Source organism: Oxyura jamaicensis, chromosome 1 (genome assembly GCF_011077185.1).
Source record: "Oxyura jamaicensis isolate SHBP4307 breed ruddy duck chromosome 1, BPBGC_Ojam_1.0, whole genome shotgun sequence".
Lineage (NCBI taxonomy): Eukaryota > Metazoa > Chordata > Aves > Anseriformes > Anatidae > Oxyura > Oxyura jamaicensis.
The window spans coordinates 64,180,274-64,198,759 of NC_048893.1; the positions used below are offsets into that span (position 1 = coordinate 64,180,274).

General features: G+C 40.2%; 1 protein-coding gene across 37 annotated transcripts in view; it reads left to right on the plus strand.

Moving 5' to 3' along the window:
* Window positions 1-18,486, plus strand: part of CACNA1C (calcium voltage-gated channel subunit alpha1 C) — a 436,365-nt gene that overhangs the window by 359,258 nt on the left and 58,621 nt on the right. For all 37 annotated transcript variants that reach the window (XM_035346227.1, XM_035345985.1, XM_035346220.1 and 34 more), the window contains 6 exons: window positions 30-137; window positions 775-827; window positions 935-1,081; window positions 1,937-2,138; window positions 2,601-2,759; window positions 4,954-5,064. In XM_035346227.1, coding sequence (XP_035202118.1) covers window positions 30-137; window positions 775-827; window positions 935-1,081; window positions 1,937-2,138; window positions 2,601-2,759; window positions 4,954-5,064 — 780 coding nt within the window. The remainder of the gene's footprint in view (window positions 1-29; window positions 138-774; window positions 828-934; window positions 1,082-1,936; window positions 2,139-2,600; window positions 2,760-4,953; window positions 5,065-18,486) is intronic.

Genomic DNA, 18,486 nt, shown 5'->3' on the forward strand with positions numbered 1-18,486 from the left:
TTACTTTTGTTCCTATCTTCCATTTGCAGCATGTGGTCCAGTGTGTGTTTGTCGCCATCCGAACCATCGGAAACATTGTGATTGTCACAACTTTGCTGCAGTTCATGTTTGCCTGCATTGGAGTTCAGTTGTTCAAGGTAAAACCATTGGACCCATTCATCCAACCATTATGCTAAGCTGTTTTCTTGGGTGGGAAGAAAAGTATGAAAAACCTTGAGGAAGGGAGATGGAATCTTCCCTTGTGAAAGGCGGTGTGGGCACCGTCATAGTTACCTGGGCTCCTGCTGTGATTCACCTGTAACTGTAAGAAATCACCAGTAACATCAGTAAATCTATTTTTCAAATTGCTTGTGGCATGACAAGTGAAGGGGGCTGTTCTAAAGTATTGGTAATTGCAGGCTGTCTACCTTCCATTTTGTAGAAGATGGGGTATGCCAGCTAATTACTGGAGGTTACTCATTCACTTCCTTACATCTGCTTTTATTTCTGTGCCCTTCACCACCCTTTGGACAATTAGTGTTTGGCAGCACTCAGGGCACATGTACCTCAGGACACAAAAAGCACCGTGCAAGCAGATGAAAGCCTGTGCTCTTGAACTACCTAGATGCAGGCAACTCTTGATACAGTTTGTTCACTTCTGCCTGCAAACGAGCCTGTAAACTACTTAACATAGTAGTTAAGCAAGTAGTAAGTGCAGCCTGTTTGTTACATGGCCTGCCCGAACCCTTGCACAGTCAGGAAAGGAGGCTTCATTCTTCTTTCTTCCTCTTCAAGGGCAAACTCTATAGCTGCACTGATAGCTCCAAGCAGACAGCAGCAGAATGCAGGTGAGTCTGACCTTTCCCATTCAGCCTCTTTCCCTGGCCACACGCTCTCAGAGCCTGGCGCTGGAAGTGCAGTTCTGTCACATTCTCTCTCTCCTCTCCACCCACAGAGGGTACTACATTACGTACAAGGATGGTGAGGTCAACCAGCCAATGATCCAGCCCCGGAGCTGGGAGAACAGCAAGTTTGACTTTGACAATGTCTTGACTGCCATGATGGCCCTCTTCACTGTCTCAACCTTTGAGGGCTGGCCAGAGTGAGTGCTTCTTGAGATGATGCAACACTAGTAATGTCCTCATTCATTTCAAAAGAGGAAACTCAAATGCAGAGAACATTCTAAGTATTCTAAGTATTTAAAAAGTCTAAGTATTTAAAAATTCTAAGTATTAAACTTATTACATTCTAAGTATTACATTCTAAGTATTTAAAAAGTCTAAAACATTATATGTAGCAATAGCAGCAGCAGTCATTATAGTACTAGGTGCTTAGTAAATTCCTCAGGACCTGTAGGAATTGTGGTTCCTGTACTTGTAAGCAGTGTATAGCACCGTCTCTGGTTCTTAATAAATGATTGTCAGTAGCAGCAGTAATAACAATATTGATACAAATATTACATATATAAAAGGTTATAAAATGCCTGTCAGGCACTTACTAGTATTGCTAGATGCTGCAGGTTTCCCCGTGGAGCCAGTGGTCCACTCTGAAATACAGCACTGCTAACTGTGCAATATGGGTAGACACAGGATGTCTCACCAGGCTGTCCTCTCTTTGTCACAGGGGCTGAGGACTCCCATAGTTCCACTCAGTCAGAGTGACATGGGCATGCAAGGTTATCATGGGGTTGCCCCTGAAATGGGTCACAAGGTGATGCCAACAGCAGCATTAACAAATGTTAAAAGTGCTGAACAGTTTCAAACATATAAAGTTAATAAAAGCTGTGTTCTCTCTTTTGCAAGAGTTTATACTCAGATCAGTGCAAGTCAGTGCAACTGTGAGTGAGGTAATTTTGATACAATCTAAGAAAATCACAAAGCTGAGTTTTATAACATCACCTATAAGGCCTCATAACAGCAGCAGATTTTCTCTGCATTGGGCTCCTGTTTGCTTTCAGGTTGCTGTATAGGTCCATTGATTCCCACATGGAGGATGTGGGACCCATCTATAATCACAGGGTTGAGATCTCCATCTTCTTTATTATCTACATCATCATCATTGCTTTCTTCATGATGAACATCTTCGTTGGTTTCGTCATCGTCACATTTCAGGAACAAGGAGAACAAGAATACAAGAACTGTGAGCTGGACAAGAACCAGGTAATTTACAACAACTTACTGCCACTAAGGATAGAAAATACTTTGAGAATAAGCATTTAAGAGAGAAATATAAACATAGAGGAACATGTGAAAGTGCCAACAAGATACAAGATGGCTTCACTACCATCTTTAAGAAATCTGGCTTTAAAAAAAAAAAAAAAAATCTTGCTGTAAGATTTGCACAAAGGACAGTATTTACTTTAAAAAGTGTGCTGTGCCATTTGGTTCACTGAGATTAGATGAGTGTGACGGCACTCTGTGGTCAAAGTAAATACATATGGATCTCTACAACAGGTAGAATGTATGCATTCAGATTCAGATTAGAAAGATTAGAAATTGTTCTTCCAGGCATTGTCATTTCAGAAAATAGCTTGAAACACATTGTGCTTTTTATATCTGGGAGTAGCTGATCAATCCTGTATTTTCTTTTTGATTTTTAAAACTACCCTGCCTCTTTTGCAGCGCCAGTGTGTAGAATATGCCCTGAAGGCCCGGCCTCTGCGGAGATACATCCCTAAAAACCAGTATCAGTACAAAGTTTGGTATGTGGTCAACTCCACGTATTTTGAATACCTGATGTTCGTTTTGATCCTGCTGAACACCATCTGCCTGGCCATGCAAGTAAGTAAGCAAGCAGAAAACCTTACAGGTGGTGAATTATTAGACCTTGCTGGGGGAAATGTAGAAATAACAGAGGTTGAAACCTAATTTCACCTTCACACCATGTGTTGAGGGAGAGGAACATGATAAAATGTGTTCACATGTAAACTGTGTTCACTCATGATGATATTTAGTTTGAATTAGGAACCTGCCTCTCCTCTTTGTGCTAAAATGTGATGCTTTCAACAATCCTGTTTATCTTGTTTTAAAACAATTTTTTAAAAAAAGTTATATCACTTGCTAATTCAGTGGCCTATGTAGTAACATGTGACTTCTCAATTCTGACTTGTCTCCTATGAAATGCAAGAATAAGCCTTGAACTGTCACTCACCTAAGATCTGATTTTCAAATTTTAGACTTTTTATGTTAAAAAGTAGGGAGCAAATATGTTGGCAAACAAGGCAATCAAGCAAAGTGGGAATAGAGGGTCCCTATTATCTCCAATATTCTACATTAAGAATCATAGAAATTTGCCGAGAACCTCTAGAAGCTATATTTTCTACTCCATCACCACAAAGTAGGATCAACTCCACCTAAAGTATTTCTTGATTGTTGTTTGCCTAACTTGCTTCACTAATGATGCAACTGATTGCTCTACTACCCACTACACTGTGCATTCATTTTCCTTAATGTGTGAGTGGTTTTCCAAACATCTAGTGGGAATCCACCAAATAAACATCTGCAGCTGGATCTATAAGAATAGCAAATAAAGGTAGTAGATTAACATGTGCAAGTGGAAGAGCAGTAAAGGGGAATAAGATATAATCTTTACTAAGTGGTCAGTTAACAAAAAGGAAGTTCTATGTTCCTTTCAGACAGGGAATGAGCCTGTATAGACACAAACAGTCTGTCCTTTTCTGGCTTGTTCCTTCCCCTCTGTTTTTGCCCATGGGTTCTATCAGTCCCCCTCTTCTCACAGCTGAAGTATCTACTGTCATACCGTCATGAAGCAGCAAAGGTGAACTGTTATGTTCACTTGGAAGCTTTCGAGCATGCATAGCTGTTGTGACATTGATGCATGGACGAGGCAGATAGAGCTAGAAGCTGGTGAGTTGTTTGTGAGCCCACAGGCAGGACAGCATCTTTGAAGATCCTAGGAAGTCTATATCCATCCTGAGAAAAGCACAGACAGTTTTTCAAATACTTACACTTTGGTTCAAACATAGAAAAGCCACATTCCAGTAAAATTCCAAGTTTTTAGCCAAAGACCTGCAGGTACTAGAGTCTTTCAAGGTAAATGTCACGAGCAATTTTGAAAATTCCTCAGCAATGGATTTTTTTCCCTAGCCCGTCCTTCATCTGTATCTGAATTGTTTTAACTAAAGCTCCTTCAAATAAATCACCCTGATCCAATGCAGAATAGAAAAATTCTGCATTTTAACCAGGTGGTTAAAATTGTCAAAACTAAGCAACTACAAACAAGGTCTTGTAATATGAACTGAAAGACAACTTCAAAATAAGGTAATCGGTCCCAAGTATAAAGATTTTGAAATAAGGATATGAAAAATGAGGTGGCAAAATCTGCAGAAGACATTATTTGAATTAATCAATAGATGACAGCGTAACTTCATAAGATCTTAATAAAGTTAATAAGTTAATAAAGTAGCATGATTGCAAATTTAATTCAGAGTTGGCAAATGCGAGATAATGCATATTAGAAAGATATAATTTGAGCTGTTCATGGACTTTGCAGAATCCTGAATCAAGTGCAATTATTTGGGGAATGGCTTGGTATCATTATGAACAGCTCAGTGAACCCCCCTGTTCACTGCACAGTAGCAATCAAACAAAAAAAGTAACCCAGGTGTTAGGGAAGGGTAAGATAACAAACACAATTGGAAATTGTCTTGTACCATTATGCAGATTTATAGCCCTCAACTGGAATGATAAGGGTGATTTTGGTAGCCCCCACTCAAAAAGATCTTTTTTAAAAAGAGAAGAGATCCAGAGTCAGATTACAAAAATGGCTAGAGGTATAGAAATGCTTGTTTGAAGGGAGATGTGAATTCTAAATTGAAAAAAAAAAAAAAAATGGAGCATGCTGGGGTTTCCTTTAGATAACCTTGATGTGGAGGGAGATTAGCAGTAGTCCTGTGGATAACCAACTAGCTGGCATGTCCATTCCTCACACTGCTGCCGGGAAACTGTTTTTCAGCACTACGGTCAGAGCTGCATGTTCAAGGAAGCCATGAACATCCTCAACATGCTTTTCACTGGCCTCTTCACTGTTGAGATGGTCCTGAAATTAATCGCCTTCAAACCTAAGGTAGGTGCTTTAGGTGTAGAGTTTCCCAGCCTCTGTGTGTGTGTGCATGTGTGTGGGGCAGCTGTGAGGAGAAGGAGGAGGTGAAACTCTCTGATCTATCACCCCACCGATAAATGAGCTTGACAGTTGCTCTCTGGATTGGAGTCTCATGTGTATTTAATAACTTTTTCAGTGGAGAGTAGACATGCTAAATAAATAACTACAGAAAAACGGCAACACCTGCTAATAGAGAAGGTTCCTAGTTCTCTGTTTTCATTAAGTTATAATAGTGACACTATGTTAAGGCTATAACATGTTTTCCATACTGAACATTATTCTGATGTTCTCTCTGACTTTCTTAAAATGAAATAGAAATATCATCCTATGATTAGTCTCCTGGCCTAAGTGAAGCTAATCAAGCATGACTCATTTTGGATTATGAGCCTTTAAAAAAAATGTTTCTTCTGGGAGGACTATGGCTTAATGCTGGTTTGTATTACTTTAGTTTTGAATTCAAGACTTCATTGATAATATTCAGCACCCCAGCAGGTCCTGTCTGAAAGTATTGTCCTGTCCATTAGGCCATGGCATTCTGTATCTTGAAGGATAACTTGAAATGTTAAGGTTGGCAAATACTGTCTGAAAAATCAGTTGTGACTAAGATGTCTTTACTGTTAAACATGTAGGGGTTCACTGAAGTCAAGAGCTCCCAGCTCTAAACTAATATTTTTTTCATCCTCAACTCAAAAACATTGCTCTCCTGTTCTACTGAACTCAGTCTTTCTCTTGTCATTTCTGTGTTGACTTTACTTCTACCTGGCCTCTCACCTTCTTCCACAGCATCTAGGAATTCTTTTAGTAGAGTCACAATTTTGTATTTTTTCCTGAACCTATATCACTCTCCTTTCTGAAATGTAATTCTCTTGAAGGTTAGAAACATCATCTTATGCTGTCCTTGTGAAGGACTGTCGTTTTTGTGAGATCTCAAACACTACGCTGGGAAATTTAGAAGTATCATCATCTGTTTCAGATGGGATTTCAATATTCAGGAGGGATCTACTTTTCACTTTTGACATTTTGTGTGGTCTATTAGTGAGCAAATCTTCTGGCAGAGAAAAATATCTGCACATTGTATACCCGCAATTGTATCTCACAGGCTTTGCAATTCTCTTCTGATTTCATGGTTCTACTTTACAAGAGATTCTTAACTTTAAGAAAGATGAGTTTCTCTGGAAGAATTTGTTTTGACCATTTAGGGAAGGAGTTCAACCACTTCAAATATTGAGCTCTGTACATATGCAGGAAAAGCTTTACCTGACATGGTTGCCTCTAGCAATAAGTAGCTGGACTTGATGATATTGAAGGTCCCTTCTACTTCCTGTGTCTTACTTTCCCATGTTCAATCTCCTTTTCAAGTTTTGCTGCACCACAAAGAGTTAAGAAAAATCAGCTGAGGGCAAATGTGTATCCTCCAGACAGAAAAACACTAGAACAGATTGCCTAAAGAGATTGTGGAATCTCTATCATTTGAGCTTTTAAGATTAAGTTAGCTGAACTTTTCCTTAGAATCAGTTTAAGAATGTATATTCTGCCTTGGGACAGGGGGATGGACTAGCTTATGTCACAAGATTCCTCTCAGCCCTATTTTCCATGATTTTGTATTTTCCAATTTAAATCTCCAGCTATTACAGTATAGTAAAAGTGTGTATATAGAAGTTTTCCTTGTGACCAGAATAGTGGATTATTAATAAAGTCTTCTCATCTAAGTATGAGACACCAAGTTCAGATTGGGCCCTGCCCATCCTAAAAGAACAGCCACATAAAATAATAAATCTGTTTAAAACCACAGTCTGGACTGTATGCCAAAAGTAGTTCAAATCTATTTAATTAAACTGTCTTAAACTGATAGCTTAATTAAATACCTTTGGGAAAATAAGCATTTTTTTTAAATGGGACCACAGGTTTTACAGGGAAGAAAAACAGGAATGAGCTTGTGAAAACAACTAGTACAACAAAAAGTAGTGTCACCGGTATTGTGTTCACACTGGACTGTGCTGAGTACCAGTGCTTTGTGTAACTTGCCGTTCAGTACAAGGATTTGGCCTGCAGCCTTCATTCCCTGCTCCATATTGACTGAACCTGCTCTCCAAAGAAGGAAACCACCTGTCTCAGAAGACTATTTGGACCAATGTGGACCAACACTTGGGGGCACAGTCTGCTCATATTTAGGCTTCCCCTTTTGGATTGAACTTGAACCTGCCTAGAATATGTTCTGATGTGGGAATCTCGCAGCATGAAGAAAATTGTTAGCCCAGCCCAATGCTTGGCCTAACCTTGTGTCCCCCTATCACACAAGATATAAAATAACCTACCTACATTTGCAGATGGAGGTTGTTCCTAGGAATAACAGCTGAAAAAGTCCAGAAAGATTTCACTGTGTTACCTGGGTGAACATCACTTTGGCAGTCACCATCCCCTACCCTCTAACCAACCAAGTTCACCAAACAAAGAAACAAGATGCAAAATGGTATTTTAGCATTTCCCAGGTACCAAACAGAAATTTCAGAATGCTGAATGTAGAAATGCAGAATTGTCTGCCATTTTCAGAGCAGTAAAACACAAACCAGACTTTAAGCTGCTTTGTTCAATTTGATTTTGTGCTCCAACATCATTTCTTTCTGTCTGAAGAGTACCTAAAATGTAGGAGCTGTAAGCTTGTTGTCAGTAAAACTGACAAGAAAGCAGAAAAATTAGGTAGATGAAGGTGTTGTGTTCTTGCCTTAGTGACAATGCCCAGGAGAAAGTGGCAGAACAGAACCGAGCACAGAATTGAAGGTGGTGAACTTCACTCTATTTTCTACAATTTTGCAGTGGTTAGCCTACAGTGGATGCAGCAGCTAACCCTCCACTACAGCAAGTAGCATGCTGACTTGTAACTCTGAAGCAGCTGCCATGCACAGTCACTTCCTAAAGGCACCTTGGAATGAATGGTCTGCAGCAGCAATAAGGGATCACATTTTTTTTCCATCTGTGCAAAGTAGAACAAGCTGCTGTTTATTCATACCTTTACCACAGAGAATTGCTAAGGGAACTGGGAGAGATCTCTGGGATGCTAAGAGCTGCTACCACCCTAGCTCCTTACAGCAGTCACCATGGGGACTTGCCCATGCCTTGCCTTGGAGGGAAGCCTGGAGTTCCCAATATGCAGAATTCCTGCTGCAGGCAGTGGTGTGGCACTCAATATTAAATAAAGTAATAGCAGTTTATTGCCACTACAGTGCTACTTACTACCTGTGTAATAATGGAAGAGTTGTCAGTCTCTGTGCACAGATTTTTTAATGCATACAGTTTTTATTCCTTTGCTCATATTCTGTGAAGAGACTTGTCCTGCTTGTTTGCTGCTATAGTGAAAGTGAAAAAAAGCAAATACACAGTCAGTTGCACAGACGTTAAGTAGGAGCACATATCTGCCTGACTGCAAAGAATCGATTGGGATAATCCAGCCCTGCAACCGGTCGTTCTGGTAAGAGCAGAGATTTACTTATTGAAAAGCCAGCTGTAGGAGTAAGGAGCCAATATGAGACAGGGCTCATCTTCTAACACTTAGAGAAAATATGTGAAGGAGGCAGAAAGGCAAGGGTTCTCCTAACTAAACATACTGTTACTTATGGGATTGGTTGCTCTAGTCAGCTTTATACTGGCCATCTTCTGTGAAGTGTTTTGGTTTGTTTAGTCTCCAGGGAGGCTGTAGAGAAGAGGGGTATGTTAGCTGTAGGAGCTATCTGTGGGTATAGGTAGCACATGCTGAGCAGGGACAAGACCAGCCTCTGCGAGCCCACGTGTTTCTGTATGGTGCATTTTGTGGAGGAATGGATCAGTTCTCCCAGGTTTCTTGCAGGATAAATATAAGCACTGTATAAGACAGCTCATCTGTGTCTGATGCAGTCTTGGCAGGAGGGTGTGCTAACAATGCACAAGAGAGATTTGGGATGATTAGGGCTGCTGATACAGAAAACATCTACTACATGCCCTCCATCTCCTTACAGAGTATTTCTGCATCGCTCTGAAGCAAAACTCCCAAATGGACCTGAGTGTTTGTCTTGGCTAAAGCACATAAACTGATTCAAAAGTAGTTACTTCAAAGAGACAGTCTAGAAGTAATGCTGTTGAGCCAAGACCTTTTGCTTCTTTGTTTTTCTAATTTTATAAATTCTCCAAACCATCTGGTGAGCTGTTTTCCAGTTCGCGCATGGAGAAAGCTGCTGCTACTTCGTGCATTTTCCAAAGAAAACTATTGAAGGGAATGAGAGGTGCTCTGCTGTCTGGTGTGCTCACAGTTACCACTGTCCTAGCTTCTTAACAATGTCACTGCAAGGAGCAGTTTACAAAGGACCAGCTGCTCTACAAAACTGCCTGGAATTTATCTTTTCAACTTACAAAAAATGACTTAAAATTCCTATTCATATGAAGCTGCACCATCTGTCAACATAAGTGCTAATATGGGGATGGATTCTCCTGCAGGAATTTCAGATCCTTCCACCTCCATAGAATGGGTTGTTTTACTGATGAACCATATCTAATGTTATTTCAGGAAACATCTCATCCTCCTATTAGCAAGGGCAAGACTAGTAATCTGAGAGTTTTGGATTTTCTACCACTGTCTCTGTCATCTCAAATCATAGAAGATATATCAGTGGAACTACTCCCATGCATAAAGTAAAGCACACAATCATATGTTTTGTCAAATCCAGGTCTGTGTGTGGAAAGGGAATCTTGGGGATTTCCTCTGTGGAATTATGACTATCAGAGGGACTACAGATCACAAGTCTATTCCCTTTGCCAGACACTGTCAGCACCTTTCTTCCCTGGGTGTTTATGGATGTTACTTGTAAAGCAGCCTGTAACGACGCCATCTGTCCTTCCTCAGATAGTTAGCTCAGTCCTTCATTTATCACTGCTACTTTGCTCTGAATTCTTGCCATTCTTTAATGTCATTTTAACGTAGCAGAGTTCAGAGTTCTGTGCACTGTTTCAAACAAGTTTCACATTCAGTACAAGGCACATAATCCTATGTGATCCCAGGAAGGGCTATGACCCCCTGAGTTGTGGAAGTCATGAATATCAGCCATGGTTATTTCTTAGTCTCTGCTTACTGATGGATCTACCTGTCCTTAATGCTTCTTCCTCTCCTGATGTATTTGCCCTTCTTTATTCCTCTTTAAGCACCTCTCACTCAGCATTTATCATGCATTTGATGCACTGTTATCTCTTCTCAAAACTGCACAATGACTCATCTGTTTTTGTTCCCTTTTTACTACCCCATTTCTAGTACATTTATGCCTATAAACAGATCTCTAAGCAGTCTCTCCTGAAGTCACACGGGCTGCCTCATACTGCTTAAATTCATCTTTCTCACTAAGATCATAATCAGTCATTCCTTGATCAGGATAGAGGCTTCAAACAACTGAGATGTGTATTCAATCTATTTGCTGTACCACTGGAACAAGGCCGGTTAATTTTGGAAATCTAATGCTTTGTGTAGTTCTCCATTCTAGTACCTTGAGAAATACCCAAATAGCTTAGGATGCTGCCCCGGCACCATTCATCACAATGTTTTATTTCTCCAGCTTATATAGAGAAAACAAAGACATTCTGCACTGATATAAAAATATCAGGAAACCTGGTTACAATTACGTGGACTTTTGCCCACTGCTGAAAGCACTGCAGTTCCACCCAACAGACATAGGAATCATGTTTGGTTAAAAATCACATGGTCTAGGATGAAGTATAGTGGTATAAATTAGTAGTGTAGGTTGTGTAAATGTGTAGGTAGTATAAACAAGCCTTAATTTTTGTTGGGTTATCCACAGGCTCAGAAAAAGAGCCATGCAGAACCCATGGTGCAGATAGCTGCCTCCCTCTCATGGGCTTCAGATACAAAATTCTGGTTGTCAAAGTCTCTTTGTAGATTTTGTCTGCTGCCTTTAGCAGGTTCAAAACCTAAGTAATTGGTTTCTAATTGTTTCATCTCCTCGGCTTCAGTATTACCCTTTCTGTTTCGGGCAGCCAGCATCTAGACATAGAGCATTTGCTGATTGATTCGTCTACTCAGCGCAACAGGAAGAGTTAGAGTACTAAATGGCAAAGGAAGGGGTAAGAAAGCTAATACATTTCAGGATCTGTGGGTGGGAAAAATATACCTCATTCAACAAATAGGAAGAGTGAGCTCAATTTGATGATGATGGTAAGAAGCAGCATGGAGAGACCTAGGAATAGTCAGGTAATAATGTATGTGAGCTGAAGGAAGTGAGAGAACTAAATATACAGAAAGAACAATGTCTGGGGGGAAAAGGGGAGTGCAACCAAATCTGGATGGGAAGAAAAGCCATACTCAGATTATGGAAAGTGGGAAAGGACGGAATATTCCTTAAGGCATAAAGAAAAACAGAAAAAAGAGGGAGATAAACAAACAAAAAAAGAAAGAAAGAAAAAAAAAGGCCCAGACAGAGAAAGGTATTAATAAAATGGAGAAATAAATGATTGGACAAAAAAATGGAAGGAAAAAAAGAACACAAACAAGGATGAAAGGAAAAGTGGACATGGAAAGAAGTTTTTAAAAATGAAAAATAGAATTAAAATCCATAGCTTTTAAGCTAATGAACATCTTCTTGTGTTTCAACATTTTATTGAAGTTCTCTGGCAGACATCCCAGGTCTCCATGTTCAAACACATCAGTATCTCAACCACAGAACCTTCCTGTGTACTGTTTCATCAAAATAATTTGCAATAAAAATCAGGTGCAGTGTATTTCCCCACTTCTCTGAAATAATCTCAGCTCTGCTGCAAAAAGTTAACAACAGCATGATTCCCCAGAGATGCTTTTCTTTTTCACCTTTTTTTTTTTTTTTTTTTTTTTCTGGGTGAAGTCTGAATACATTTAATATTCCTCTGCATCTTTTATATAGCCAGTAGCCCAGCTGGAATTACTGTCAGCTGCTTCAACAAACCCTGCAGATACATGACCTGAAGTCCCTGGCATTTCTGAAGTGCATGTCCAATGCACAGTATGTACGCAGTCTGAGGCTCCCAAAAAACTGCTGATTCAGACCCAAGGTTTTCAGAAATACATTAGAAAATGGAAAAATCTCAATTCCTCATTACTTAGTCTTCTGCTTTCTCTTTACTGTGATTACTTGTCTGCCAGGAGTTTAATGCATCTTTCATGGCACATGTGTCATGTGGAGAGTGGACCATATAGCCTTTTGTTTCTGTAGGTCTGGGAGGAAGAATGAACCTCTTTTCTAAGTGATACTGAAAATACTGTATGTCAGAGCATCATTTTTAGCTGACTTTGATGTAAAGTCAAGAAATACTTGTAATAATTATTGCGGACATAGATGATGAAGTTATCTCAATCCTTTATACACATTTGTGGGTTGGAACAGAGGGTCATCAGGTAGACTTGCTTTTTGATTCTGCCTGCTTGATGAAATTTCTATCTGCATTTTGTCCAAAAGAAAGAAAAGAGAGGCTAAGAAAAGAAGTGGGTCTTTTGCAGAACTGCCCTCTCAAAGCAGCTTGGCTTTGAGACTATTGCAGAACATGGAAGGGCATCCCACTAGCCCAGGGACACAACGCTGCTGTTATTACAGGCCTTAAGCTGAAACTATTCAGGAGTCTGTTATGGAGACATCTGACATGGAAGTGACATTAAAAGAAAAAGGAACCACATCCTGGTGTTTTACTGTGCTGACCCATCAAGTTAAACAGTGTACCTGATGTAACTGTAGAGCCTTAAACAACAAATTCTCCAGTTTAGTACTGAAAAAGAAATTTGCATCAGAACACTCGGGGATTTGGTTGTTTTAGTAACAATTTCCACAAATGAGGAGTCAGCAAGCAAATGACTGTGAAAGTACAGCAAATCCTCATTGATACTTCCAGATTTCACTGAGTCCCTCACCAGTTCCTGAGTATGTGTGGGAGGGGAAGTCTGGCCATTCCCAACACTTCAAAGGAAAGGAAAGTAGTGCCAGACTAAAGTTTTTCTATTGTGCATATGCTTATATTCTGAGATGGCATAGGCGTGACTCCACCTAAACAAGTCATGCAGTGTGAAAACGGTAGGTGAATGTAACAGAAGAAACTAGACTGATGATGAGAAGTGGAATTTTGCAGTAAATCCTAGCTCATACCTCTTGCATAATCTGGGTCAGGAAGCATCAAAGTCTTCCTTCTGAACGCTGGTTGGCATCCTGAATGAATTATACTGGTCTCTCCAATTTCCTCCTGGAAAACGTACATCACAGAAGGGCACCAGCAGAGCTGATCCCAGTTGGCTTCTTTGTTGCCGCCCCAAAGAAGAGGCCAAGAATGAAATAAGTGTACAGAACAAACTTCCCTCTTCATGCAAAAAAGTGGTCCTTCCACGTCATGGTAGAAACAATTGATGAGGGACAAAAAGACTATTTGATCTGCTGCTTCCCATATTGCATTGTTTAACTGCAGGATGTTCTCTTTTTGGAGGAAGAAGCCAACAGTTCTCTGCACGCAAATAGATCCTTTAAATATTGTTTTATAGGATGTGTGACATTTCTAACACTCATCAGCTAGAGCTGTGCGATCCTCCAGCTTTCTGGAGGATCAATGGAGAATTCAGCAGGCAGTAAAAATGTTAAAGAAACCTCATAAGAGCTTCAATGAGAGGACCATTTCCTTCATAGCAAATGTACCCAGAGAATTTGCATATTACTGCAACATTGTGACAGATTTATTTTCAGTCTGGCACTTGAGGGTTTTAATGTCATTATAAATGATCAAAAATAATGATATGACTGCACAATGCAACAGTGTGGGAAGTGCTGTATTAGCTATTACACTTAATTATTTAATATAGAAAATTATTCACACAGTGTTAAAAGCCCAGTGGGATGGTGCACTGGGGTCTCATTCACAACAGCACAGACAGCGTCTGCAGCAGCATGTAAAGGGAACAGATCCAGGGAAAAGCAACTTGCTCTCACTCACAGAAGAAAAATCCCAACCTTCTATTGCTTCATGTGAGGTTATTTTAAAGGGTCAAAAGTTCTCCCAGATGTGAATCCTCTTTTAATGTAAGAATGGTACCAGATAACAAACTGTGGTTCAGTCTCTGTTAAGAACTGTTCATTGGTTTAGGAAACGACATTTCCACTGCCAAGTGGTCACTGGAATGAAGTCTAAGAGAGTTGACTTCTCTTCTCTGCCATCCATCTGGCTTTTTTAAGTTTTTTGAGACTTCAGCTTTCTATATTTCTGCTTCCCCAAGTGTAAATTAGAGTAACCACACTCTTTCTGAAAGTTGTGATTGATGGACTACATGAAAGTAGGCGTTGTTTTACTAACTGCTCTAATCCATATAAAATCAAGCCTTTCTGAAAACTGAGATAACTTAACCACCATTAAATTCACCTTAAATATATGTAAAGAGAGATATCAGCCATATCTACTAGCCTGTTACTGGGAGGCTGTGCCTTTCTTCCAGTGAGTATCTACTATCCATGCAACAACCATGGCAGAGAAGTCCTAGCCTTTTCGCGTGGTGCATACAGAAACAAGAGAAACTATTCCAAGTCCAGACCTGTATTCAGCGTGCCTCTTCACCCATTTCCTGCCACTGTCTCATCTTCCCACACAGTAAGTGGCTCTTCAGACTGAAAGATTATATTCTTACAGGTTCTGTTTTACTTCTTTTGAATCATTCTTCCCTAAGCTGGGATGTCAGTCCTACTTCAGAAGGCAGACTGTCTTAGACAGCAAAGCCTATCCTTTTGCTCTTTTCATGACACTTTTTCATGTTGATGGTTTGGTTTATTGCCTTCGTAAGTTATTTTTTCATTCTCATTGAGACCTACTTTTTATAGACTTTGCAAAGTCTTTGAGTATTTACAACTCCTTCCTAATGGAATTTGACAGCCAAATTTTCACAGAATCCATTTTGTGATAAATGATCTGTTCAGATACAGCAAGCCATCACATTCACTTTTCAGTCTTTCCAGTAAGACTGGTATTGATTTCATTTCCTTTTGCTGAGAGCAAGTCTGGTTTTGATTGTGGGGCAGTGATTGCTAAATGATTGGTGTAATTATTGCTCCTAAGGAAAAGGGCCCAACTCCTCATAGGGTATCACTGTGCCACAACATACCTGTAGGAAAGCTAAGAAAGTTTATTTCACTTTTTCTAGGTGGCCAGTAGCACTGATAAGAGAGCTTTCTGTTATTTTGGCTTAATTTCATGCATTTATGCCAAGGAGGCCTTAGGCATTACTGTTCTGAGGCATAGCTCACCCTTTCTTCAAAGGCAGCTAAGAGTGATCCAGGCTCTTAGCTCTGACATCAGGGTCAGCTATTTGAATCATCCAGTTTCAGCATGTTTTGCTGTTATCATTTCCTTAGGCCTTCCCAGCATGTTGCCTTGAAATATAATCTCTCCCAACAATAAGAGGTGCTTCCATAATAAATGCTTCCGTATTGCCTTTGTGCTGTTTCTGCCCCAGTCTTTGGAGGACCTGTGGCCATAACATTGCACTTAAAGCCTCCCAAGTGGTTGAGTGCTGTGTACTACTAGCCATTTTAGAGGAAATGAAATGCAGAGAGGTGTGAGATAACTGTACCACCACATAGGTGGGAATGGATGGGCTCAGGGGAACATCTAGAAAATACAGTTCTGGTGGAATGATCTGGGTTGCAAGATCTGGAAATGGGAATTCCCAGTTCCCAGAACAGATATGATGAAGACTTCTCGTAGCATGTCTCCACAATATGGTTTATTATCTGTACGTGTCAAGAGCATAAAAAAGCGTTCTCTTATAACACAAGAGATTATGTAGTTCAAGCCTCCATAAATGTTTAAACTTGTTAGGAATCTCTGTTCAGGCAATGGTAGTTTTTTATTCTTTTAGGTTTTTTTTTTGTTTGTGTATGGTTGAGATATTTGTCCACTAGATGTTGTGAGACCAATAACCCACTTTAGGACCTACAGGCTCTCACACAATAATCAGAAGGTGGTCACTTTTAACCAGTAACAAGATATCTTAGATTAGTACCAGTGACCTTGAAATACACATTTGGGGTCTTTATCCAGATTACAGAACCATTCAAGTCCTACGCCTCCTTTGTTTCTGTCAGTGTCCAGTATGTCCAGACAGGCTTTCAGGCACTGACATCTTTATGTGGGAGTTCTGAGAGAGAGCATGAAACAGAGTGAGAGAGGATAAAGTTAAATATCAACGTTATTGAGCACCTATCTTATTCTACAAGTTGGTCTTATTTTCTTATGGAATAAGCAGAGAGGCATGAGACCTCTTCAGAATGAAGCACACCTTTGGAACTGTCTGGGGAGCTGAAAAGCTCCTCTCCTTGCTCCCTGTCTGCAGAAAGATTTGATGGAGTACAGGGGGGACTTGTGCAATTCCCTGCAGCAGTGACTCATTACAGTGACTGGTAGGTGAACTGCAGGGAGCCTGTGTCTCAGAATTAATCCGTCAATGGATGAGAGCTGATAGATAGTATGCAAATAGATGCTGTTTTCCCGCAGCCTGTCAGGAGCTTCAAGCAGCTGCATCCTCCACCTTATTCCTTCTCTATTAGCTTCTGCTAATTTCTCTGATTGTTGTTACGGCTAAATGGTATCTCAGCATAACAGAACTTGCATTATCTCCATTTGGTAGCAGCTATTGTAGCTTTGTAAGATTTCTCAGGTTATATGCAAATCTCTCCAATCTGCTGTGAAAAGGTATGCCAAAAGTCACAGTACTGTGTAAATGTCATTTGATTTTATTTTGTTTTCCAATGAAACTGTCCCTTGCAAAAATTCTTTCCAGGAAATCCTCTTTTAATGGAGTCTGAAAACTGACTCTCACAACTCCAAATAGCATGCTGCATTTTCAGAAAAGAATTCACATATTAAGCATCAGCCAAACTGCGGCAGTTCATCCCACTTTTCAAGTCACCAGCAAAGTCTGCTTTGGTGCCCTTTACGATCAGCAGGATATTTTTGATAAGGAATCACACTGAATATCAATCAACCCTTTTCTCTTCTTCCTATATCCTCTTCCTGGTTAAGATAAATGTTTCTTTTTGTCATTTGAGTATGTTGGTTCACTTCAGATAAGTGGTGGCAAGGTTCTCCTGTCAGTCTGATTTCCTTTTAGGCCCTGTAGTTATCTGTATGTCTCATTTTCTCTGCCTTGATACCTCCTTTCTGTATTCATACATGCATACATACATGCATACATGCACATCTTTCCCTGTTTTCCTATGACACGGTAGCACCTTCTTCCACTGGAGAGTATCTGACCCTTTCAGATGCTCTCCAGTGCATTCAGATCCCACCCAGTGAATCAGTGAATACCCTTGGCCCTTGCTGTGCTCTTCATCCTTAGAGGCTTTTCTCTCAGAGGGTTTGTGTTGTGTTTTAGGTGTTGTTGTTTTTTATTATTATTATTATTATTATTGTTTGTTTGTTTGCTTTAATTTTTGCCAACCACTTCATAGGAGACAAAAATGAAAACCTGGGACTAAGCAGACCAATAACTCCATGTTAATTAATACAGAAATGACCCTGCAGCTCCCACAGGCCTGGATGCTTGTAACCCAGCTGGTACCACAACTCGAACAGCACCCTTCCACTGAGGTTTTCTGTGCTTCAGCAAAGCTGTATAGCTCTCCAGCCACCTCCTGTTCTTGTTATGGGCCCCAGGTGACTCTGAGCTCAGACCTTCAGACAGGCTCCAGTGGGTGATTTTCCCTGTTGTTAATGAGGCTTCTTAGATACTGCATTTAGGATTTCATATTCACAGAAAGTAAAAGACATGGTCTCCAGAGATTTCAGTGGTTCCATTAGTACCAAAACAAACCCCAGCTTCTTTGATAGCTAATCTCAGTGACTAGGAAACCTAAAAATGATTGGCATACTCATTCTGAAATGCTACAATGTCTGCTCCCCTCGCACAAATGAGATTCCATTCCAGTCAGCTACTGCATATTTATGCTCAGCCTTTCATTAACATATGGATCATGTGATGATTCACTATTCTTTGCTACCTTTGGGGAAATAAAAAAATGGAAAAGAAAAAAAAGTGCTCTAACGGTGGGGTTATTTCATGCTTCCTGAATATTCAATCCAATCCTCCTGGTCTCTTTCTGTCCTCCTTTCTCCCTGAAAGCTTCATAGACCTCCAGAGAACTCCCACAAGAGAGGGTGACTACCCTTCCCCAGTATGCCCCTTGGGCTGCCATAATGTGACATGAAATTATACAGCTAAATCAACGTGAAGTGTCTCCCTTTGAGGGTAAAATATGGTATTGCACTCTAAATTCCTGTACTGCAAAAACAAACAGTGCCATCAATTCATTTCCAGTCAGACCTCCTTCCCCTTGGGAAAAGTACACAGAACTTTCTGGT